This window comes from Protomyctophum parallelum, assembly GCF_964188405.1.
Source record: "Protomyctophum parallelum genome assembly, chromosome: 6".
NCBI classification, from domain to species: domain Eukaryota; kingdom Metazoa; phylum Chordata; class Actinopteri; order Myctophiformes; family Myctophidae; genus Protomyctophum; species Protomyctophum parallelum.
This window is the reverse complement of record NC_139701.1, coordinates 37,130,739-37,155,317: the sequence shown is the minus strand read 5'-3', so window position 1 is coordinate 37,155,317 and position 24,579 is coordinate 37,130,739. Positions and strand designations below refer to the sequence as shown.

The 24,579-nt window shown below is 42.6% G+C and overlaps 2 protein-coding genes across 3 annotated transcripts in view; both read right to left on the bottom strand.

Annotated features, from left to right (window-relative positions):
- Positions 1–15,929, bottom strand: part of cilp2 (cartilage intermediate layer protein 2) — a 34,187-nt gene extending 18,258 nt beyond the window's left edge. Inside the window, exon 1 of the mRNA XM_083766940.1 lies at positions 15,718–15,929. Coding sequence (XP_083623066.1) covers positions 15,718–15,781 — 64 coding nt within the window. The 5' untranslated portion in view covers positions 15,782–15,929. The remainder of the gene's footprint in view (positions 1–15,717) is intronic.
- Positions 15,930–20,607: 4,678 nt separating this feature from the next.
- The window catches only part of yjefn3 (YjeF N-terminal domain containing 3), a 71,043-nt gene continuing 67,071 nt past the window's right edge, over positions 20,608–24,579 (bottom strand). For both annotated transcript variants that reach the window (XM_083767181.1, XM_083767180.1), the window contains 3 exons: positions 23,751–23,864; positions 22,027–22,177; positions 20,608–21,504 (listed from right to left, as the gene is read on the bottom strand). In XM_083767181.1, the coding sequence (XP_083623307.1) occupies positions 21,308–21,504; positions 22,027–22,177; positions 23,751–23,864 (462 nt within the window). In that variant the 3' untranslated portion in view covers positions 20,608–21,307. The remainder of the gene's footprint in view (positions 21,505–22,026; positions 22,178–23,750; positions 23,865–24,579) is intronic.

The following is a 24,579-nucleotide window of genomic DNA, read 5'->3' as shown; positions in this document are numbered from 1 at the left end:
ACACCTGGAGAAATGAGACAGCGGCACAGGCCAAGACAACCAGCATGAGGTGGAATGAACTGGTCATGGACTGCCCAGAACATAGCGATGGAGACAAGTTGTCCATGGCTGAAGCTCTCTCAGGATTGATGGGTCTAGTAAATACATAAGCAAATCTCCACTGTAAAAGGTTCTTCTCCAGCATAATCTACGTACTGTACCAATGCATATCTCCCTAGCACATGACCTTGTACGTGTCCATTGGGTTCCATTTGGAGTTAGATTAACACTGAGGATTTTACCGTGTAATGCAAAAGCACATCACATAATACACAATATATCCAAAGCTCATCAACAAGAGAGAATGTTTGTTTTATTTGAAAGAGAAATATCCCTTTAACCATATGAACCCTAGTGTCCCTATTCTGGGGAATAATAGACGAACATTCTGCAAAAAAGAACAAAAATGCAAAGACATTTGGAAGGGGCCAAGTACAGACCCCTGGCCCTGGGGGACCCCAGTGATGAAGTAAGTTTGGTTTAAGACAAGTGGTTAAGTTATTTGTACCTCGTCATACAAGTTTCAGAAATGTGATCTTCTATTTCCGGCACACGGCACCATAGTACAATGGAGCATACATTAAGCATTAGACCAGGGGTTCTTAAACATTTTATACAAGGACTTTTTTATGGGGGAAATGTTTTGGCGATTCCCACACTTGATTTATAGTGCAATTTAGAAGATGAAATATTTAAAAAGTGATATATATTATATTACATTTACAATGCTGTGATTCCTGCTTATTTAAACTTGGTACAGTATGTACACATTTGTAAATAGAGGCATACTGTATAATTTGGCCTATGACATCCAGAACCTTAAAAAAAAAGGGGGGGGAAAAAGGAATTCAACAGACTTGGTATAATGGTATAATTTGTACAACCCCACCATCATCATCCCGGAGACAGGGTCCCGACTCCAGACCCATATAGTTTGAGAACCTCTGCATTAATGCTTTACATCAGTTGGACTCAAGACTGTCTGTGAATGTCAGTGGAATGTCTCACTCCAGGATGTGGGTGTACGGACTGCGGGGGAAATCCATGGTTGTTATCCCATCTGCGAATGCTTTTATTTCTCAGGGAACGTGTTTCAGTGCGTGTGTGCTCATGTAGTAGACAGGTGTCTGCGTGCATACGTGTTTTACTGCATGGATGCGTTTGTGTGTATGACAGTGGATCTCACGCTTCAATGCATATATAGTACATATACCTGTACTCATGCATAAACACAAATGACGCACAATCGCACGCACCCATGAATCCATGCACACACGCACGCATGCACGCACGGATGCACGCGCACACACTTCGCATATGCACGCACACTGACAGCACACATTATATTATGCAGAGGTCTAAGCATGTTCTGGTCCCTGGTCCAGGCGTAGCAGCTTAATCTTAATCTTTTTTTTTTTTTTTTTTAAGATATTTTTTTGCAGCTTACGCCTTTTATTGATTTTTGAAGGGACAGACAGTAGGCTGACAGGAAACGGGAGAGAGATGGGGGGATGACATGCAGTAAAGGCCGTGTCGGGTCCGGGAGTCAAACCCACGGCACACTGCGACTGGATTACCAGTCCGGTGCCCAGACCGTTACGCTACGGCCTGGGCCCTTAATCTCAATCTTAATATGGAAAAGTATTATTCTCTTTATCCAATAGTATTTATTCTCAAAAAATTTTGTTGCTTTTCTATTCTTCCTATCCTTGCTGTCCTTATTCTGTATAAAACAGACAGACAGACAGACAGACAGACAGATAGTATTTCCCTTTGTACCACACCCACCTCTATGAAACTGTGCCAATGCTAAAAATAGACGCCTCCCCTCTCCTCTGCTTCCATCACCTACCGCATTTCCTCCCTCAGCCCTTCATCTTCCATCTCTGTCTGCTACCTCTTCTCCCTAGTGTCCACCTCTCCTCCCTAGTGTCCAGCTCCCCTCCCTAGTGTCCAGCTCCCCTCCCTAGTGTCCACCTCTCCTCCCTAGTGTCCACCTCTCCTCCCTGCTCCTCACCCATGCTAATTTATCTGTCACTGTATGCATTCTGTTCGCCTGTAACGCCGGCGATCACAGCAGCTCATGTCTCCAAATACACCGTGCCCATTTCTACACCTGTGCCCATTTCTACACCTGTGCCCATTTCTACACCTGTGCCCATTTCTATACCTGTGCCCATTCCACGACTGTGCTCATTTCTACTGATGATGCCATTCTACTTTGCTCATGAATCATCACACATTTTCTGCCAGTTTTTATTTTGCATATTTATTACTGTTCTGAAATCTTGCCTGTTACCTGGAATTACCTCTGCTCTTGTCCATTTTGTGCCTCATCCTGTTTGGACTGATTACCTGCTCATGAACCTGGACCTACTGTGATCCTTTCTATTCCATGTACTGGCAGAGCCAGCAAAATCAGGCCACAATAACTGCACACACCACGTAATCGTTGAGTACCAGAGTGTGTTTTCTAGAGTGGGACGTTGGTCGGTGTAGTTTTCAGCTGTTTAATAGGGGCCACTGCCACCCTTTGTCAACTCCCGCCCGTGGTTGTGCCCCTCTTCTCACCCATTGGTTACCGTTTCGTGGTTGGACAAAAATCCTCTCCTCCATCCACTACCACTGAAATATCAGGTTTTTCAGTTGCTTCATATTGATTATTATGTGCACTCAATTCTTATTTTAAACTTGGTGTCAGTAAAAAGGAACATCACACGTGCAGCATGGTGACTGTCATGTTTGTTTTTAGTTTTTTCCAAAAAATATGTTTTAGCAAATTCAACATAAACAAGGCAGAAAGAGGCTGCTGGTTAGTCAGTCAGGGACCAATCAGAAGGCTGACAAAGGTTGAATTCTGTCTGTCATAGACCAGATATACAATAGGCTGCTTTTGACCATTTGGAAATGTATTACTCTATAAAATATTTATATTATATTATATTTTAGATGGTTTTGTACAGTAGCATGCAGCGAAAGAGTTCTAGCGTAATGGTGCTCTGTGCTCATGTGCCAATTTGCTTTGCATTGCATGCTGTGACTGCATGCTATGACTACCGTACTATATAATATCGCCATGTTGTCGCTGGAACAACATACCATTCCTCCCTACTGTGAAAGCAGCATATAGCATGTTAGGGATGAAGCGGAGTCCCCCACTGTTCAGCTGTCCTCATATACCTCTGCTCTCTCTCTGTATCTGATCTGTTCATTAGCCGTGCTGAGTAGCAGTCTGTCTTTGATTACAGACGCACCCCATGTAAAGCTGTGCCAGGCATCATGAGGGGCGGGGGGTTGCCTACAGCTGTGTGACCCTTTACACACAAGTGGCAAGACACTGCCAGTGCCGAGCCACAACTTTTAATAACTATGGCCTCACTGAACCGAGAAAGATATTCACACTGACACTCTTCATTAATTCCAAATCCTGATTTATTAAGCACACGCTATGACATGGCTTTTTGTTATTGCTTTGAAGCAAAATGATTTTCCTACAGTACCAATTTAACTGTTTTTTGAATAAGCGTCAGCTGTTTGCTTGACATTTTCATCTTGGAGTTTGAGACAGGATGTGTGGAAAAAATAAATGCCATGCTCTATGACAGAAATTCTGTGAGACAAGGCAGCTTATACAACCTCTCTCTGTGTGTGTGTGTGTGTGTGTGTGTGTGTGTGTGTGTGTGTGTGTGTGTGTGTGTGTGTGTGTGTGTGTGCGCGCATGTGTGCGCGTGTGTGTGTGTATGGTTATGAAAATGTCTCGTCCTTTGGGTGTTTTCTTTAAATTGATAAAATAGTTTGGACAATTAAAAAAAAAAGTTTTAAATGTTTTGTTTTTTGTTTTGTTTTTTAAATAACAAAAATAGCAGATCTAGAAAATTATTGTTGACCTACAAACAAGTATTTTATTATTATCATCATTTAACAAATCTAACCCTTCTTTACTTTAAACTAGGATTGTTGCTCAACAAATCTAGGGAAGTTACTGTATTACTGTTATTTATATACATACAAGCAGATTTCATTTTCAATCATTAACTTTGTGCTGGATGGCGTTTTCATAGCAGAATTGTTATGCCAAAAGACTACAAGAACCATATATAAGATAGGTTTTATGTCAATGTTGTGCTGCAGCCTTGGGGCCATTTGATTGCTTTTCACTTCTCATCACCAATCTCTTACAGATACAATGGAATGGCTTGATAAGCAGAAACAAATGTTTCCACAGCACTTTCTGTCAGGCAGATGTTTTGTTTTGTTTCAAACCAAATCAATCACAACCCGATACTTTCACCCTGCTCATCTCCCCTGCATTGTTGTCTCCTCCAGGCCGAAGGCATGGGGAGAGAGTCCATGTGTGTGTCCGTGTGCGTCCGTCCGTCCTTCTGTTACCAGACCCATATTTTCCAGAACGGCCTGTTATAGCGCCACCAGGAGGCTGACTTTTTTTAATAATGAATTGCATTTTTATAGCGCTTTTCCAAGTGCTCAAAGCGCTTTACAATGGTTCATTCATTCATACATTGGGAGGTGAAGTGGCGAACAGTCGACGCCAGCGTCCTCACTTCCCACATTCACACACCAATGGTGGCAAGCTCACACCAACCAACTCATTGGAGGCAATGTAGGGTTCAGTGTCTTGCCCAAGGACACTTCGACATGTGGACTGGAGGAGCCGGGATTCGAACCGCCGACCACAGGGATCATTGGACGACCTGCTCTACCTCCTGAGCCACAGCCGCCCTTACATTACTCCTCCAGACATTACTCCTCCAAATCCCGCATATCATTACACACTATAGTCTAGTCATGTGGTCAAGACGCATCTGTCAGATATTTCATATTAAAAGTGTTTGCACGTGTGTGTCTCCGTCCGTGTGTGTGTGTGCGTCCGTCCGTTCGTCTGTTATAAGCTAATCTCCGGCACCGTTAACCCGGTCGGTGCCAAATTCTGCACGCACACTCTGGATGCCAACGATGAACATGTGCCTCAAATCGTCCAGAACGGCCTGTTATAGCGCCACCAGGAGGCCGACTTTTGAAAAACACTACTCCTCCAGATTCTGTCCAAAAATCCCGCAAATCGTTACACACTATCTCTATAGTCATGTGTTCAAGACGGATCTGTCTGATATTTCATATTCCATCCTAATTGGCTAACACTGGCTTTCAAAGTTTGCAGGATTGGCCCGTTTAGAACAGAACGCCTCAAATCTTGAACGCAGCGTGCAATTTAAGCGACACAGACTTTCCTACTAGGCTGAGGATTATATCCCACCCTTTTCACATTTGCCTGTCATAGCGCCACCAACAGGTGGATTTTTGCAAAACACATTTTTGGAACAAAATGCCTCAAATCATCCAATTGCCATCCCAGGGTAAGAAGAAATGGCACCCTTTTCACATTGGCCTATTATAGCACCACCAGGAGGCCACAACCTGACCTGTCCTGGTGGAGACTTGTGCCCCGAGGGGCACTTTATCTAGTTTACTACTCTGTCAATTACAAGCTAGATATTACAAAAGTGCGCGATGGAATGTTATTCCTCCAAACAATATTACACTAATCAATGAATATACCTTCAACCTTCAAGTTCAAACTGTGAAGAGTTAATAGTACAGCATGCTAAATAAAAACAACTGAATGTCCAAATTAAAATGAGCACTGTGACGCTTGAGATCCTTGGATGACACTCTGATTGAGGGAAGTGAACTTGAACATTGTTTTGTATAAGGAGTTGATTATTAACACTGTGCTAAATGGCTTCCAATCACTTCACATCCTCAGGAGTGGCTGCGCCGTAATTACATTATGCTGCCTTTCCTCAAGCGCATCTATTTTGTCCCCTTAAAATATTCAGCTTAGTTAGTTAATCAAATAAATCACACTTGTGTGAAGTGAGGGGCACCTCACTTCTTTAAACTAAAGTCGTACTCTAAACAAACATTAAAAGTCCATAGACTTGGCTGAGGTCCTGTTTTTTGGGGTGCTGTTTGTTAAGCAAACATTAAAACATTGGCTGCCACATGACGTCACAAGTGGTGCTGTTTTCTTTTTTACTTCATTAAAAGTCCATAGACTTGGCTGCCATATGTTGGAGGGGCTAGGGTAGTGTGACACTGGTCGGACCGCTCATTACTCCGACCTCACGTTCTAACGCTAACCATAACCGCACACAGACGCCACGGGGCGAGTCTTAACCGGCCACGGGACGAGTCTTAACCGGCCACGGGACGAGTCTTAACCGGCCACGGGACGAGTCTTAACCGGCCACGGGACGAGTCTTAACCGGTCACGGAGTGAGTCTTAACCGGCCACGTCGTAGTTGGACTAACGGGCTGACGGTTTAGTGCCCCTCAAAATGAGTATCGTTATATAATAGCTCCCTGCCTGTGTGTGTGCCATGACAGAGGCTTTTGGGTTTTGCTCTGCAGGACCATTTAGTTTGTGATTATCACTTCAAGATGTTCATAATGACAATGAAGCAGTAAAAGCGTTTAGGGGCATAATGGTAGTCCATTAAGAGGTGAGGATAATACAATCTAAAAATCTTAGGACAGTGACCTTATGGAGGGTATGCCCCTGCCTGGTTCTCATTGTGGTATAGCAGCACTTATCATTCTTTTAAGTGGCTTGTTAACACTTTATGAATTCATAAAGGACTACGTTTTATCGTGCACTGCTTCATGTGTCTGGTACGCGAGAGAGCTTACCTCATCTAGAGAGTCAAGTTCAAACAGATCTTTAGTTTAAGGGGTTGGAACTAATGATTTCCTCTTCCATGTTAAGGTAAATCCATCACAAGGTGCCCTGCTGCTGCTGCTGCTGTTGTAGTGAACTGGGCTTGTCTGGGAACTATCCATGTGCTCACTGTGCAAAGTGTGCCTGCACTTCATTTGGCCTCTCCTTTTTCCTTCTGTCTGGAAACCCAGAGGAATGCTGAACGATGGTGGACTGTCCATCCTACTTGAAAAGGACACATCACTCCTCCAGTTCAGCTTCACCTTTTGACGCGAACCCCCAACAATAAGGTTTACATTAAGTCCCTACAGCCGACCTCAACCTTGACCCACCATAAACTCTGAGAAAGGTAACGAGATACAGCGAAGGCGAGGGGCCACACATAGTTCAGTCAACGGAAACGATACATTAGCACCCGCGTTTTTGTACTTAATGGCCAGGTTCAGGCAATAACCATGAGTTTATTGCAATGGTTCTCTCTACATGGGGTCCAGATACCCCCAGCTAAATGACTGCCTGGTAGATGGAGCCTTACTGTGTGTGCACGTAACTAAAGTACAAACGTACAAACGTACAAAGTAAAGTGTACAAATACCGCAGATCCACAACTTGCCAGCATACAACTACAGTAAGTATAAATCAAGCTTTATTTTGCTGAACAGCGCTATTGAAGGTCTGCACGGTCTTGAATTCAAAGTTTTAACATCACAAAACGTTCTCCTGTTAATGGGTTACGTGCAGGCTAATATAATCATAAATAAATATTAGAAATAAGAAGAGTGAGCTGAAATTGTTTTTTTCCCTTTGCAAAGGGAAATCTCTCACTCTCTAAGGTGAGCGTGAGTTTTCCAAGACTGGAGTTTTTCGCGTGCGGCCTTTGCCAGTGGCTAATAAAACGTTGCAGAATAGGAGAGAGGGTGTGGGGGGTGGGGGTGGGGGAAGTATAGACTTTATGAAGTTGCACTGAAAATTGATTTAGTCGGATCGGAGAGGTATCGCTGTGCCAGATGGTACGTCGGCAGACAGGCCTCCTCCAGCACGTCTGCACCCAGCTGTTTACAATAGGATACTTACAAATTAAAACGCCTCTTCTTCCCCTTGTTATGTAACAGATTGGTCCAAGTGAGATTTGCTTATGCTTAGGGAGTGTGATAGGATTTCTATTTAATGGGATAAAAAATAATGTTCTTGTTAAAACTGGTCTCCCCATCACTCCAGCTACAGTAAAAATGAATTCATTCTCAGATCAAGATACAGACTTCTATCCATTGAGGAGAGAGAGCTGTGTGGAAATATTTTATCAGATTCATTTATTTATTGTAGTGTTCCAGTTGCAATTTTGTCTGCTCATTTTCTTTGTTTCGTCGCTTGCAATTCCACTTGTTATCCTGTATGAGTTTATATTAGCAATGATAACAATATTAATTTCTTTGAACACTTGGTTAAACAAAAAAATCACAAACATACACCCCTTTTAACCCATTCAGGACGGGAACCCCTTTTGGTGTTTTAAGCATTATGTTATACTTTAGCTGTTGAAAAATAGCAGATCTACAAGCTCACAGCGCGGCATCGAGTGCCGTGATACGAGCTTGTAGATCTGCTATTTTTCAACATTTGTGAAAATGTGGTGCAAATCTTTGAATATTCTTTCAGAGCAAACATTTTTAACTCAAATCTTTGGTTCTGGGGGGTCCCTGCAACAACATATTTTCAGATGGGGGTCCGCGGCCAATTACATATAATTCTGGCGGTCCTTGACATGATATAGTTTGAGAATCACTGATACAGAAACATTCTAAATGGGTATGTACACACCACCATACCACAAAGAATAAAGGTGACTAGAAAGAGTGCCCTTCTGGGCACAGGTCTCCACCAGGATAGGAATGTAGGACATGGCATGACTATGGAGATCATGTGTACCGATTTGCGTGAAATTTGGATAAAATCTGAAGGAGTAATAATAGAAAATGTGTTTTACATATGTCGGCCTCCTGGTGGCGCTATAAAGAGCAGATGTGAAAAATTCCAGGCAAAGGTTTTTCCTTGGCCTCTAGGGAGTTGGCATACAAAGTTATCCACAGATCCGTGCAGATAGAGGTAAAAACACTTTTCGGCCAGTTATAGCGCCACCTTGAGGCTGAGTTGAAATTGTTCATGTGGCATTTCGTCCTCGGCCTAGTGGGAATGTGGGTGCACAATTTCACGGAAATCACGCGATGTGTTCATGATTTGCAGCATTTTGTTTGAAAGTGAGCATTCCTGTGAACTTTGGAAGCCAATCTTAACCAATCAGGATGGAGTCTGAGAAATGTGAAAGACCGGTTTCGTTGAATGGCTCTAGAGAGACTGTGTACCAATTTGCGTGATGTTTGGACAAAATCTGTAGGTGTACTGTGCAAAAACTTGTTTTGCACAAAGCGGCCTCCTGGTGGCGCTATAACAGGCCGTTCTGGAAAGTTTGGGGCAGAGGTTCATCGTTGGCATCCAGGGAGTGTGTGTGCAAAATTTGGCATCGACCGGGTTAACGGTGGCCGAGATTAGCTGCTCACGGACGGACACACACACACACACACACACACACACACACACACACACACACGGACGGACGGACGGACGGACGGACGGAGTGCAAAACATACTCTCTCCCCATGCCTTCGGCCTGGTGGAGACAAAAAGTTGCATTTGTTGATGCAGTTTGAGTCGTGGTGTCCAGTTTTACACAAGTTACCAAGGAAGTGTAATATGTTTTTTACTTAGGCCTTTTACTCCTTAAAATAATACTATTGCTTTACTTGTTACTTGTATCATCAAATGTAATTATACACTACTTGTTATATTCTAGTTATTAGTCCCTTTATTGGAAGAGTATCTCTCAGCAGGAGTCACAAATCAGTCAAATTGAGTTACTTTGATTAGTAACTATAATAAAATTATTGTTTTGCAATTGAAGTCATTTACACTATTCATTACTGTGGAAAGTCATTATATTATATTACTTAGTATTAAGTTACTGACCAACATCTCTGGACCTCTACATGCAGAAGCACAATGACATAGTCTACACAGCAAAACCCTGAGTGCAAATATATTATATGTATATACACAGAGTTTTTATTTAACTTCTATGGGCTTTCACTGTGCGTAATGTGGCGTGTGAGTGCAACTGGAAACATCTGTCCCATATAACTCTTTCTTTAGTCACAGATTTAGGAAATAAGGAGGTATTTGTTCTAAATCATTGGCATTTATTTATTTTTATTTATACAAGGATGTGGCAAACCATTCCTCTTATGAATTAATGTATGTGAGCGAATGCCTGGGAACTGTGCTGTAGCACTGTGTGCCAGTGTGCGTGCGTAAGTGCGTGTGCAGTGCACCATGTCATGTGGAAGCTGTTTTATGCTTGTCTGCTCTCTCAGTCTGCCTCTCTAATTTTGCTGTCTGTCTGTCTGTCTGTCTGTCTGTCTGTCTGTCTGTCTGTCTGTCTCATGCCCCCCCCCCCCCCCCTCTCTGTCTCTGTCTCTGTCCTCTCTCTCTCTCTCTCTCACTTCATCTTATTCATCTCCAAAGCCCTGGGCTGATTCCTTAAGCATCTGTGGACTATTATCCAAAATGCAATTTGCAATTTATCCTGTGACATTAGCTAATCAACCACAAGATTCGGATGGATTCAAAACAAGAATAACAGTGGCTTTGTGTTCCTTGCAAGCAGATTCCACCACACTTTTTCGTCATTCACAACCGGTCTGCACACAACCCCCCTGTACCCATTAAACACACACATTAAACACACAACCCCCCTGTACCCTGTATTAAAATGTCTGGAAATCCTCACTTTAACTTCTGCTCTTCTACAACAACGGCACAGTGTCAGGAGCTGAAAATAGCACAGCTAAATGAAAATAGCACAGCTATAAACGCAACCAATCAAAATATAATATCCTTAGACAAAATAATGATATTACATTTCTCATCTGCAGTTACATCATGTAAGCCTGCAAGTGGGAACACACATGCATGCATGCACAAATGCACACGCACGCGCACACACACACACCCGCGCGCACACACACACACACACACACACACACACACACACACACACACACACACACACACACACACACACACACACACACACACACACACACACACACACACACACACACACACACACACACACACACACACACACACACTCTCTCTCTCTCTCAACAAACATTAAAAGTCCATAGACTTGGCTGCCACATGACCATCATGTTTAGTGCTCTAAACAAACATTAAAAGTCAAACATTAAAAGCCATATGACGTAATTCCGAAAGCCTGACATTGGAGGGGATAGCGGCGTGCCCCTCAAAGAGACAGAGAGAGACAGAGAGAGAGAGAGAGAGAGAGAGAGGGAGATAGAGAGAGTTATTGGACATAACTTAATCTTGTGGTTGATGGAATGGGAATAAAGGAATTTGTGCCTTTGATTTGGAGCCCTATAGCTGTCTCGGTCTTGGTCACTCTAGTCAATGGACTGTAATAGACTATACAGCCTTCTGTTTAGAGTGACTGGACCAGACTGTGGTGGTCAACATCTGGAGAACTGGCCATTCCCTTCTGTCTTACAGACACAGGTCTTCAGCCTCCTCACAGCTCAGACGCATGCACGAACGCACGCACGCACGCACGCACGCACGAACAGGCGCACGCACGCACGCATCAGTCTGGGTTTCAGCTGCTTCTGGAATAGAATAGAGTTCTCCTAATCAACTCTGTCAAAGTACAACTCGGTACTAAGAGAACAAAGGTGATTCCAGTGCCTCTTTGCCCATTGCAGGTTCAAACGGTGCTTGGTTTCACTTAGGATAATAATAATACAGCTCATTTGGGTTTAACTGCATGGCACACAGAGTCTTGAATAGCACCGTAGTTAATGTAGGGTTTGCTGTCCGCCCCAGTGTTCCACCCCGGTGACACAGGGCATCCAGCAACAGCTGTCCCCTAGAAATAGGGAAACAGCTCATAAATCTGTGAACCCTGCATGGGGGAGATGGAGAGAGTGACAGAGACTGGGATGAAGAAGGTCTGTGAGACGAGAAAGAGGTGGAGACAGTGGGGGACAGAGAGAGCCTTATGGGGCAGGGAGGAAGGGGTGAAGAAAAATGGTGATAGAATTTCGCTTGACAGAACGAGAGCTAAGTAGGATGGAGAGAGAGAGAGAGAGAGAGCGAGAGCGAGAGAGAGAGAGAGAGAGAGAGAGAGAGAGAGAGAGAGAGAGATAGAAAGAGAGAGAGAGAGAGAGAGAGAGAGCGAGTGCGATAGAAAGAGAGAGAGAGAGAGAGATAGAAAGAGAGAGAGAGAGAGAGAGAGAGAGATAGAGAGAGCGAGAGAGATAGAAAGAGAGGGAGAGAGAGAGGGGGGGGACAAGGTGAGAGGGATGTTCGGAAGAACAGAACAGTCAACAATTGCTTTTTCGATTAATCAAATAAACGTGTTTTAGTTTTATTTTTCAACAAATCAACACAACATTTGTATAACTTTTTTAAATTGACCAAATCGATTATAGTCCATCAGTAAAAAAGAAATAGCTCCCCACATGAGGTTTTGTCTGTTGTGAACTTGTACTGTACATCTGCTATTTTCCACAATTTTTGCTATCGAAAAGATGTTTTTCTAAAATCGGTTACAAGGGTTACACCCCTGAAACAGAGAGAAAGACAGAGGAACGTGATCAACAGAATGTCACAAGGAGGAAACATAAGGAAAAGCAGCAAGGCATAAATTTCACCTGTCCTCCCCCTCCAGCCTCCCCCTGTTCCTCTCTCTCTCTCTCTCTCTCACACACAAACCCAGCAGGAGGGAAAGTGGAGCGCTTGGATTGTTATTATTGCCAGTTTCCTTGGTGACCGTCTTTTATATCTTGGGGACTGCTGGCAGGGCTTGGGCTTGAAGGTGAAATAAGGACACTTGCAAATCAACCTTGTGTGGCCATAGAGGGTATGCGCATGCTTAAAACACATTTAGTGCCGGAAGTGCATCAAAATAGAAGCACCGGGGTGCCAGAGTTGTCTGATCGCTTTTACTTTGAAAGCCATGAACCGGAAACACTTTCCTAAAAAAGTTGACTTTACAAAGAGACCTCAGATCCCCGATCATCTTAATATATTTTTTTACGCTCCAAAAAGCGTTCATATTTTGCGGGAGAGACGGATGAGGAGCAGAAATGAAGCGCCAGCATATCGATCCATTCATCACCACGGAGAGCGCCTTGGATTAGGAGATACGAGTCATTATTTCCGCCGCGCTAACATGGGAGTCAATGACAAGCTAATAGTTGCACTGAGCGTTAGCATACGGCAAGCGAAAAGTGAAATGCCAAAAAAATAAAATAGGAAAAATTCTGAATATTCTTCTCTCGCCCCGCGTCGCTGGGACGTCGCTAGGACGTCCACAGACGTCGTAGGCACCAATATTTTGGGATCCTTATGACGTTCTCACACGTCCTATGTTTTAATTGTGTTAAAGTGAGTGGCAAATCGAGTGGAAAAGCAACAGGCAAAGTGAGTTTAACATAGTTTAATGTTGTTTAATGCAACCAGATAGGACTTTTCTGTTTGGCTGTATGGGCTGTCAAGGCCAGAAAGTAGTTTTTTGCCACTCAGTAGGCATTCCTGCATAACTTCCGGATTTGATGATGATGTCACGCGCATACCCTCTATATTGACGAATCGCATCCTTCGAGTTTCCTTCGATGTCGAAGTATCTAATTTTAATCCAAATTCCTGTTCTTTGCATATCATCAGCGGAGTTGACTAACATGGAAAAATCAAGACAGTGTCTAAGAACAGTGGCTTCCATGTGGATCTCTGGCATCATGTGGCCAGTCTAGGACTCCAGTCAGCTATCGTATGACGCCAGTTCTATGATGTCAGTACTGTTGTCAATCATTTCCATGTTTTGGGCAATATTAAATCTCACCTCAACTGACTTCCAGGGGCTAATCTCGCAAAACGCTGAACCGATCGCCACCACATTTCTTGTGCACACATGGAAGAACTTTTACATTTATAGTATAAATGTAAAGTTCTAGAAAGTTCTTCCATGTGTTCACAAGAAATGTGGTGGCGATCGGTCAAGCGGTTTGCGAGATTATCCCCTGGACAGACACAGACTATAACAGAAAGACTCTCCTCGCAGACCGCCTTCCCTAAAAGAAATTGATCAGATGACTGCAGTTGAGTCCGAGTAACTCTCCGCTACAGTTCTTACATCTTTAAACAGGTTCCCTCTGTCAGAAGAATTTATTTAATTGACAAAGTATTACAGTTGGTTTATAAAGCACTGAATGGTTTAGGGACAATATATTTCTAATCTTGAGGTCTATCATGAACCATATTAGACAGGTCTGCTTAGTGCTTTCTGCCATGCACCACACACAGTATCTAGAACAAACTACCAGAAATCGGCAGGTTAATAAAAGCTAAAAAAAATCACACCCGTGTGAACATAGTGGTGCAATTCCCCTCTCTCTCTCCCCCCCCCCCCCCCCCTCCTCTCTCTCTCTCTCTCTCTCATTAGCAGGCAACAGTACAGCACTATCTCTCTCTCTGTTTCTGGCACAACAGCGCCCCTACTGGTACTAGTCATAATCGTGCTCATTAACGTCGCATACATACTGTAGGCGTCACATGACGCGGACATTGCTGTTCCTTGGAGTGGTTGCACCACTAAAAAAAAACCCTTCGTGTTTACCACTGCCTTATATTGAGATTTATTTAAAATCATTCTTCTGCACTGTATTTTGTTCTCTTATTTTTCCGTTTCATTTTTACTTTTTATTTTTTATTTATTTTTGTTATATTCAAATGATCATGATGTACCGTTTTTGTTTAATCAAAAATGTCTTGTGTAAAGCCCTGTGAATTGGGAACTGAATGCGACAAAATACGGGAAAAACTACTGAGCCAGGAACACTTTATCTATTATCTTCATTACAACCATTTCTGTCTACTCGCTCTGCGTCTCAGAGGTGGACTGTGGAATAGTTCAGAAATGTGCCTATACCATGACATCATTGTTGCTGGTTCCATGGTAATAGATAATACATATTCAAAATTAGCATACCTCAATGAAAAAATATATATATAAGTGACCACTGATGATGCCACCTGTAGGCACAAACAGTCCACAGTCCACCTCTGAGACACAGCACCAAAATGGTACCATGACCATCCTATAGTGAGCATTAGTGGAATGGAGACCCACACTGTATTATAAAGGGGATGTGGTGACCTATTGAGCTGGGAGCTTTTAAACTTCTGTCCACTGTCGCCACATGCTGCTGATTATCTCCAAGATGGAACGTGCCAATGACTTAAAATAGGGATCAACATCTCCTGTGGTGGTCTGTAACCCAACACGTGCGCACGTGTGCACACACACACATGCACACACACATGCACACACACACACACACACACACACACACACACACACACACACGCTTCTCTTATCATATTATCGTATGACCTCACCACCACCAGACAGTTCTACACCAGTCCTCCACTGACATCCTCTGGGAAATGTCAACAAAAAGTCTGCAGTTATGTCACTAACGATGTGCATGTGTGGGCATTCTCTACCACTGTGTGCCACACTTTTGATTGACAGCGGAGACGCGTGCAAGTCGAAAGTGGACCTACTGAATCACAGAAAACTATTCTCTTAGTCCTAGCTGTCACCTCAAATTTTGTTTTGGTGACATTTATGTTATTTCTGACAACTTTATTAATAATAATAAACAAATTAGTTGAAACCACATGGCAACAATACACTAATAAAAGGGAAGAAAAAAATAAGAAAATTTCAGAAAAAAAATCTCTTTAATATACAATATACTGTAAAAAACACATTTTACAGTATATTGTGTGTACTCGTCTCTTACCTTGAGCCAGGGCCACTGCAGTCAGCACAGAGAGCAGGAGTAACACTGTTGTAATGTCCGTCATGCTGTCACTCTGTCAATCCCAGCCGGGCGCTCTGTCTGCCCTGGATCCTCTGGGGCATAGATGGATGAACTCTGGGCAACTGGACTGAGCTGATGGCTTCCCAGGTGGGAGTATAATGCTGTGGGAGGTATAGAGGAGAGCCCAGTTGTTAGTCTCACTCATATGAGAGTTGTTGGGGCTGTACAGGAGTTTTAAAAGAAAGGGCCATACAGAGTGCAGACCAATCCAGCCCCTCTCTGCTTGCCATTGGCCAATGCAATGTAACATCACCCCATATCAGCATCCCCCAAAAAAGTAATGGTATGGTAGGTCTATCTCTCTTACACTCTCAGAGAGAGAGATACATCCCCAAAGAGTGTGTTGGGACTTGGGCGTGTGTGAGGGCCATCAGTTTCCACAAAGTAAGATTTCATATGTAGTTCCTTACAGGTATAACAGTTTGATCCATGCTTGTGCGCTTTCCCCTAGGACAGGTGTATGTGTGCACATGCACAGTTGCACACCCGTGCGTGCAAATGTGTGCATGTGTGTTTGCACGTGTCTTGCAAGTGTGTGCGCGCGCATACATACATACCACTTGAGGAAACTTGAGTAGGTACTACATAGGCCTACTGTAAAGTATTAATCAAATACACTATTGAACGTCTTGAACTGTGGTAGCTTTTCCACTACTGCTCAGACAATGATTCCACTTTGACGGTTGTCCCCCCAGACAAAAACCAAGACTATTTACTGTGTAATTTTATGCTTTTGAGTTTTGACATGTCATTGATCATAATTTCATAGTTTTTCACGATTGTTAACACACATTTTTCACAACCTAACGGCATTCTCAAAACTGCACACATAAATCTGAAAACAATACACACAAAATGCTAAACCCTGACTCTCCTTTTCCATGATGACTCTTTGCTATCAAATCTCTTAACTGTTCCCTAAATGAAACATCCCCCACATACAGTACATGACTGCCCTCACACACGCCCAGAGTGTAAAGAAAGAAAGTCAGAGTCTAATGCAGATAAGGGAGTGTGATGTAGTGCAAATTGTGTTGAGTGATTAGGTACTTGAAGTGAAGGTTGTGCAAATTGTGCCAAATTTTTGTGTGTTAACAATCGAATTTTTTTTAACTATTATATTTTTAGCAGTAACATCCACAGTTCATTTTGAGTGTAAAAATATATCCAAATTGAATCCATTTGGTTGCATTCATACACTCTCACGGTTAAAGGAACACTGAAGATTTTACAGTACAAGAGTTTCAAGATCTCTAAAACGGTTCCGTTCCGCCCTTTCTACTGTCACTGGACCTGTAAATAGTACTGCGTCTGTCTTTCTCTCTCTCTCTCTCTCAGGCACAAGACAGTGCCAGATGCTGTGCTCCCCCCGATTCCACTTCTGGTTCAGTTTTGTAACTTTTTAACAGCCGCTGATTGCGGGGCAATGTGCTGCCAGAGAGTGGAAGTGTCGTCATCTAGCATGCCATTCAGTTAAAAAACACTTCAAAACACAGACATGGGACATTCTTATGAGGTGCGAAGAAATGGCGCTCATTTACACCGTCTGCATCGTTATCGTTTATGAATGATGCTCATAAAATCCTAATCCATGTTAATTCCATGCAGCTCTTTTGCAACACACAAGAAAAGAATGTCATTAGAGTGCATTTTGTAGCATTTGATTTGAATCACTTATTTAATCACATCCAGCTACTGAAATTGCTGTAGGCCTAAATAATAATAGGCAGCTTAAAACCTTAATTGCTTTAGATGAAACACATTTTTACATTACATATTGAGGTATCTTGGACTGATGTAACGCCCAGGATTTTAACTCAGGTCTCCCGCATGAAAGTCCAATATCTTAAAGGTATATTCAGTGATTTCACTCAAAAAACCTTAGGTTTCGTTTTTGGCTGGGACCTAAGCCTTTCATCCAATCAGGATAGAGAGCCAAAAACGAAACCTACGTTTTTTTTGACCCCCAGGGGTTAACTGGGGACAGGGAGGAACTCCTTATATGGTCAGCACATTCAGGATTATCACAACAAAACAAAAAAATAAGTGATATTTGAATTAAGTGAAATCACTGAATATACCTTTAACCACTAGAGTCACCAAAGGGACATCCCTATGGAGTATGGACCAGGGGAGATATTAGACTTTTAACAGGCGGAGGCAGTGAGCTGCTCTGCTACGATCAGCCCCCCTTTGACCTCCTCCCACGGAAACCCGATCCGGGTCACAGCACCAATGTAATGCCATTTATTCCATTAGATTAGACCATAGACCATTTTTATGATTTTATCAATGCAGAATGAAAACATTCTCTGAGGTGAATGAGTTATGTTTTAGTTATTTCAAATATGCTACTGGCTGTATTCTTCTTGGAAAAATAAAAAAGATACTCCTATGGAAAGGCTATATAATTTTTACTTATATTGACCAATTTAGTAGGCTTTAGTATAGCCTATGTAAGTTTTATCCTCGTCAGATAATCCCCACATAGCGTAAATTTACGAGAAATTCAAAGTTTCAACACCAAAGTAGGCTAGTAGTAGTTGTGAATTAGCAAACTGGACATTTGGACTGAATGTTTCCTTTATCCTTGTGTTGGGCTTCTGTTTTCGCTGAAGTTTTTATTTGTGTTGTTTCTCATAAGCGCAGCTTCATTGTGCTTATCACGTTCCACACAGCCTCTGCCTTGACTTATTTTTTTTATAATTATTATTCCACGATTTTGTAACCCATTTTTCACCCGTGTCAATTATCTAATGTGATCCTGGGCTCTACACACCCTCCGCCAACCTAGTCCCCGGGACATGAGGAGAGCAACGGACTTGAACTCATGCTTCCTTCATGCCTGAGTGTCCAAGTTGCTCCTTTACACCTGACAGGGGGGAGTTTCCCTGGTTGGACGTAGCACGTGGAAGGAACACGTTATTCCAACCAGTTCCTTTCCCCTCCATCAGGCACCCCGGCTGGCCAGGATTACTGTCCTAGGGGACATAGGGAGAACATGCAAACTCCACACAGAAAGGCCCTTTCTGTGGCCCTGCCTTGACTTCTGTGTGCTGGCTGCTGCGAGCCCCTCCCACCCCTCACTGGTGCGAAAGTGGGTAGTAAAAACGGGACGCGTCACGGCCCTAGTATTGGAATTCCCATAGGCAAATCTATCGCATTGTGTAAGAACTGTGTTCCAGAAATAAACAAATCCCCCCCCCGGTGATTTTGCTCATATGGATATGACCGTGGAAAATAACTAATTTATCCAAAGACAGACGTTATTAAATGAAACTCAATATCATAAACGACAGTCACATACCTCACAAAATCGCCAGGGTGTACACGTGACGCGGGGCATCTTCACTAGGATGACGTAATGCAGGTGGAGTAATGCAGGTGGAGTATTCCTCTCAGATCCACTCTCCACTGAATAGTCGCCTCCGACCAACCTATAGGAGTCGCTAGTGCAGCTAGTGTTTCTCTGGTCCATTGTGGTTAAGCAGTCAGGTTGCTGATATTGTGCGTGTCGCCTCACCGGAAACACTCTGGTGAGTCTCTGGTTTCAAATGTCCCCTTAGGGGAGTGTACTCTGAGTGTACACATGATTTGTACACTTTCAGAGTCATGGGTGTCCTTGAAATTAAAAAGTTTGAGAACCACTGTAGTGGTACACTAAATGGAACAGAGCCTTAATTAGTATAAGTGGTAAGACCTGTGAAGGAAGTAAAGAAGAGGCCCAATTTCACTCACCATGGGATAGGAATGGAATGGCGTAGGCAACATGACCATTGCTGTATACTAGAAGCACCCTATACTGTACATGTTGCTCCTATAAGAGGTTTAGCATCACTGTGTGCAAATAAATCAGCATTCCATTACAATGACATACAGTACTCATGCACGCATGGGGTACACACATTGTAAACTATGTGTTAACTTAAATTGCCTGAGTCTCGGAGGCTGAGTGTAAGCTTAACTCAAAGTGGGTTAATTTGGTAATTATTTTGTACACTCAGTTAGAAATGGATAAATTAACACACGTACATGCACGCGCGCACGCACACACACACACACACACACACACACACACACACACACACACACACACACACACACACACACACACACACACACACACACACACACACACACACACACACACACACACACACACACACACACACACACACACACACACACACACACACACACACACACACACACACACACACACACACAGAACACTAGCTCATTAGTATTCAGTGGAGGCTCCTCTACTTGGCAGAAGCACACATTACATCATCCATAAACGAAAAGTATTCAGTAATTCTCATTGAACCCATTAAAGTAGGCTATAAACATATTGAATGATGTGGAGACCTTTCTTTACTTTGACCAACTATAGTCGCATCATCATCCACACCTGTTTATGGCTTTGATTAGCCAGATCAGATCCATTTGGGTTCCCGGTAAACAAGAGAAACGGTGTGTGAGCATCAGGCACGTAAAGAAATGCATGTGTAATTGTATGTGATGGCTGGATGACGTGCCCACACACATGCTTGTCGTATGTGTACAGTCAGTACAGTATATGATGATGTATACAACATGAATGTGTTGGTCATGGACTTACTTTCAGATGGTGAGTGCGCTCACTGGGATGTCTCTCATTAGATCCTGATTACTGACTCTGAAAGAGCAAGAAAACACCAGCACCACCACCAACACCTTCTGTGTAATTGACTCTTTTTATTGGACAATGAGAAACCCGTGGGTCAACCATATCAGCGAATTGATGGACAGAGAGACCAAAGAAATGCAGCAGCTGCTCAGTGTTCATTTATATTTATATTTAAATGAACACTGAGGATTTTATACTTTCAGAGTCAAATTAAAACTCCAGTTTTGATTGTGTATACATTTTTACCTTTAAAACACACTTCAATGGGAAGAAAAACGTTGACTTTGAAAAATATGCGTGGAGAAAATACTGTAGCATTTGAGAGTACCGCTGTCAATAAACATGCATACATGTACTGTAAGTGTGCTCCAGTGTTTTACTTCGGATGGTTTAATTGAAGTGGCCACACGTAAAATGCTTTGCATACTCTTCCTTGAGTGGTTGGTTGTTGGCACTGTATATCAAACATAACTACAAATAACTCTGTTTTGCTGAGAGAGGAAAGGAAAAAGGAATCACAGAATAGTATAATGTTGCAGTGTATGAGAAGATACGAGCACTCCTCAAAATCATTCCCTAAGAAGACATGAGACTCAAAGCACAAACTCTAAACATGATCCATGTGACTCCAAGCACAAATCTCTAAAGCCTCCTACTGTAGTTTAGCAGAGCTGATTTTGACCAATAAGGTGCAACCTGCTCTAAGCACATGAGAGATAGATAGCACATTACCAATATATCACAGTAACAATCTATAAAATACAAAACATGAGAATAGATTAACCATATTATTCAAACAGGAGGAGTTGCTGTACTGGGCATGGTGTGGCGTTGCGTGTGTTACAGTTCTATTAGACAGTCTGTGCCAGGGTACTCTGGGAGGTTCAGGTCGTACTTCTTCTGGATGTCGTAGGGCAAGAACCGTCCAGCCAAGAAATGTTTCCCGGAGAAACTAGCGGCACACTTCTTTGGTGCTGTGAGTGAGATGAGAACATCAGGGGTTATCCCCTCCTGATTGGCCATGTCTACTTCCCATCCTGGGATAGAATATAGAGATAGAGAGAGAGAGAGACAAAGGGAGGAACACATTAAACACTGAATAGAAGAGCCTCCAATTGTTAAACGGGATACTATTTATTTGTGTTTGTATTATATTTTGTATGTCTTTAATGTTGAAAGCAAACTTGATGTTTAACAGATGAGACACCTGCTGGAGAAGATGTAGAGAGTGTGTTTGTGATAGAAGACGCGGCCACAGGCCAAATGGATGTTCTACAGCCGATTACATGAGTTCCTGATGTAGAACCAAGTTGGCTAAGGAAAAAAGACACTGCTGTAGACAGCTACAAATTACAGTGTTTTGCACTCACACTTATGGTAATGTATTTGAGGTGGGATGAGCTCACACTATGCTTAACGCAGCATCAGATTTTCCCTTGCTTACGTGCTTCCAGACATTAAAACCGTGCAACATTGCTTGGGAGTTGCTTGACGGATAATTGTCATGTAGTGTTACTGAACTCTAAGCCAAATGATGTCATGGAGTGTGAACAATTTACCTGAGGGCACGTCCACACTGGCAATGGGGATCTTGATCTGCTTGAGGGTGACCAGTATACCGGTGAAGGGCTCCTTAATGTTGTCATGGTCTGTCTCTGGACCCAGGACGGCGTCAACCACAATATTGTAGGCATCGTTAATCAACCCAACCTGAAGACAGAAGACATCGTCATCAATATTATGTGAAGGGTATGGTTTTAAAATATACAAAAAGTGGTACTTTAATAAGGGTCTTTAGTTGACATCTCATCCAGTATTTTCAGAACATAATAATCATATATTTCAGAAAAGGCAAAAACTGGTGGTAATATTTTCCAAATGCAGGCTTATATTACCGTATGTTATGTTATTTGCCTGAAAACATTCTTCCAGTTTATTTATCACACCATCCAATGGAGTGGTTTTGCTGGAAGGGACCGGGAATTGTTAGTTTGCAAAAAGTGCTGACATACAGTTGTACAAGCTAAAAGGATTAAAGAAAAACGTCCCGAGGGCCTGTTTCCATTGTGGTTCTGTGTATTCAATTCATCAAGACATTATAAAGACCTACAATACCCTCCAAGATATCATCAAAAGTATATTCACAGAAAAGCACCTCGACCTAGACCTCGTCCAGTTGCAAATTGCAGACAGGTGATCTTTTTTTGTAATGGGAAGAGGAGTCTGCCACTTCTCAATAGTAGTGTTTGCCTCTCTTTCTAGAGTCACGTCAGAAATAATATTCATTGATTTTGATTTCGAGGAATTAGCATTTGATTATAATGGATGGGTGATGTTTTTAGCCAGAGTGTGTCCCACAAGGAGAGGGATAGATACAGCAAGCAGAGAGCGGAGACAGCATTGACACGTGGTTTATTACAAAAAAGACAATGGCTCATTTAGGTACATTTCTAGATCTACATTACATCTAATCACAAAACACTGTGTGTAAATAGGGCTATCAGCCCAGTATCTGTATCTGTTCATATTCAAAGAATGACTCTGGCCATGTAACTGATCAAACCAGTCCACATGTCCAATATCACCAAAAACAATAGCCGTTTCTCAATAACTGTACTTTACTTGTGTTCCTGTGGGAATGTCATCATCAATTGCAGCCCGAGTACTGTCCCAAATCAAAAGTTCGCATCTAGCCAAGGTCAGTTCAGTCTCTGGTAATCCAGCTGAACTGATCTGCCAACTTTATTGATTGGGAGGTGAGGGGTGACCAGCAGCAATGACTAAGGAGGAAATGCTAAACATTTTTTTGAATAATTACTGTTATTGTGTTACAAAATGATTATTTAAAAAAATATATATATATTCACCCGAACACCTGCCTGTAGAAAAAACTGTGTGTGCAGGGAAACACACCTACCTTCTATGATTTCACTGATCATCCTGAAGGTACCCAAGGATCCACACACCTCAGACATCAGCAACATTATGAAAATTACTTAAACATACAGTAATTGTCCGGGTGAAAATCTGTCGCAAATTGGAAAGATGCATTCTCTGGTCTCATGAAGTCTCCCCAAGTTAACTTGACAAGTACATTCTTCTGAAGGACGAAAGTCCGTTCGTTATGTTCTTGGCATTGATAAATGGCCAATGTCATTGACCTGGAATGGTCAATGACAGCAGCTATATTGCCCTTACATCATATTCTGGGAGGGGAGATGGGCGACCTCACGTGGTAATTATTTGTGAATATGGTGTTAAAAGTAAAGCTAATGCTGCTCACCTCTGTGGGGAGATAGGACAGGAAGGGGATGTCCATCTTCTCACACTGAACTGTGAAGTCCTGATGGAGACTGTTAGTGGAACGTTTAGGATAGTAGATGGTCGGCTCATACTCCTGCATGGACAGAAGAGTGAGAGAGACAGAAAAGATATTAAGGGCCGTCCACATCAAGAATTAAAACAAGAACTATCCTTCAACACTTGCGTCGTTATAGGTGTGGTGTGGACCCTGCCATCCACTTTAATTAAAACAATATCTTGACAGTTCATTAAGTGCTTAGTGTGGATGGCCTTTTTACTTAGCCAACTGGAGGTTCTGGACCACTACGCAGCCCTCACATCCAGAGTTCAGGGCGATACGCAGTACTTTGACCATATGATATGTCTACACGGGTCATAGTGTCAGTACTTTGACCATATGATATGTCTACACGGGTCATAGTGTCAGTACTTTGACCATATGATATGTCTACACGGGTCATAGTGTCAGTACTTTGACCATATGATATGTCTACACGGGTCATAGTGTCAGTACTTTGACCATATGATATGTCTACACGGGTCATAGTGTCAGTACTTTGACCATATGATATGTCTACACGGGTCATAGTGTCAAGCAGGCTTTGTCAGAGTAGATGTTGTACCGTCTGTCTTTGTTCCATCAGATTGTGATGGATTCTTTTGGAAACATTCGCCTACCACCACAGGCCCAAAATAGGGACACCAGGGGTGGCAATAAAAACAGAAAAGCGGGAAAACATCAATATTGCAGTCAACTGTTGCACCACGTGTTGACATGATTGACTGTGAATGACGCATGGGTGCACCTT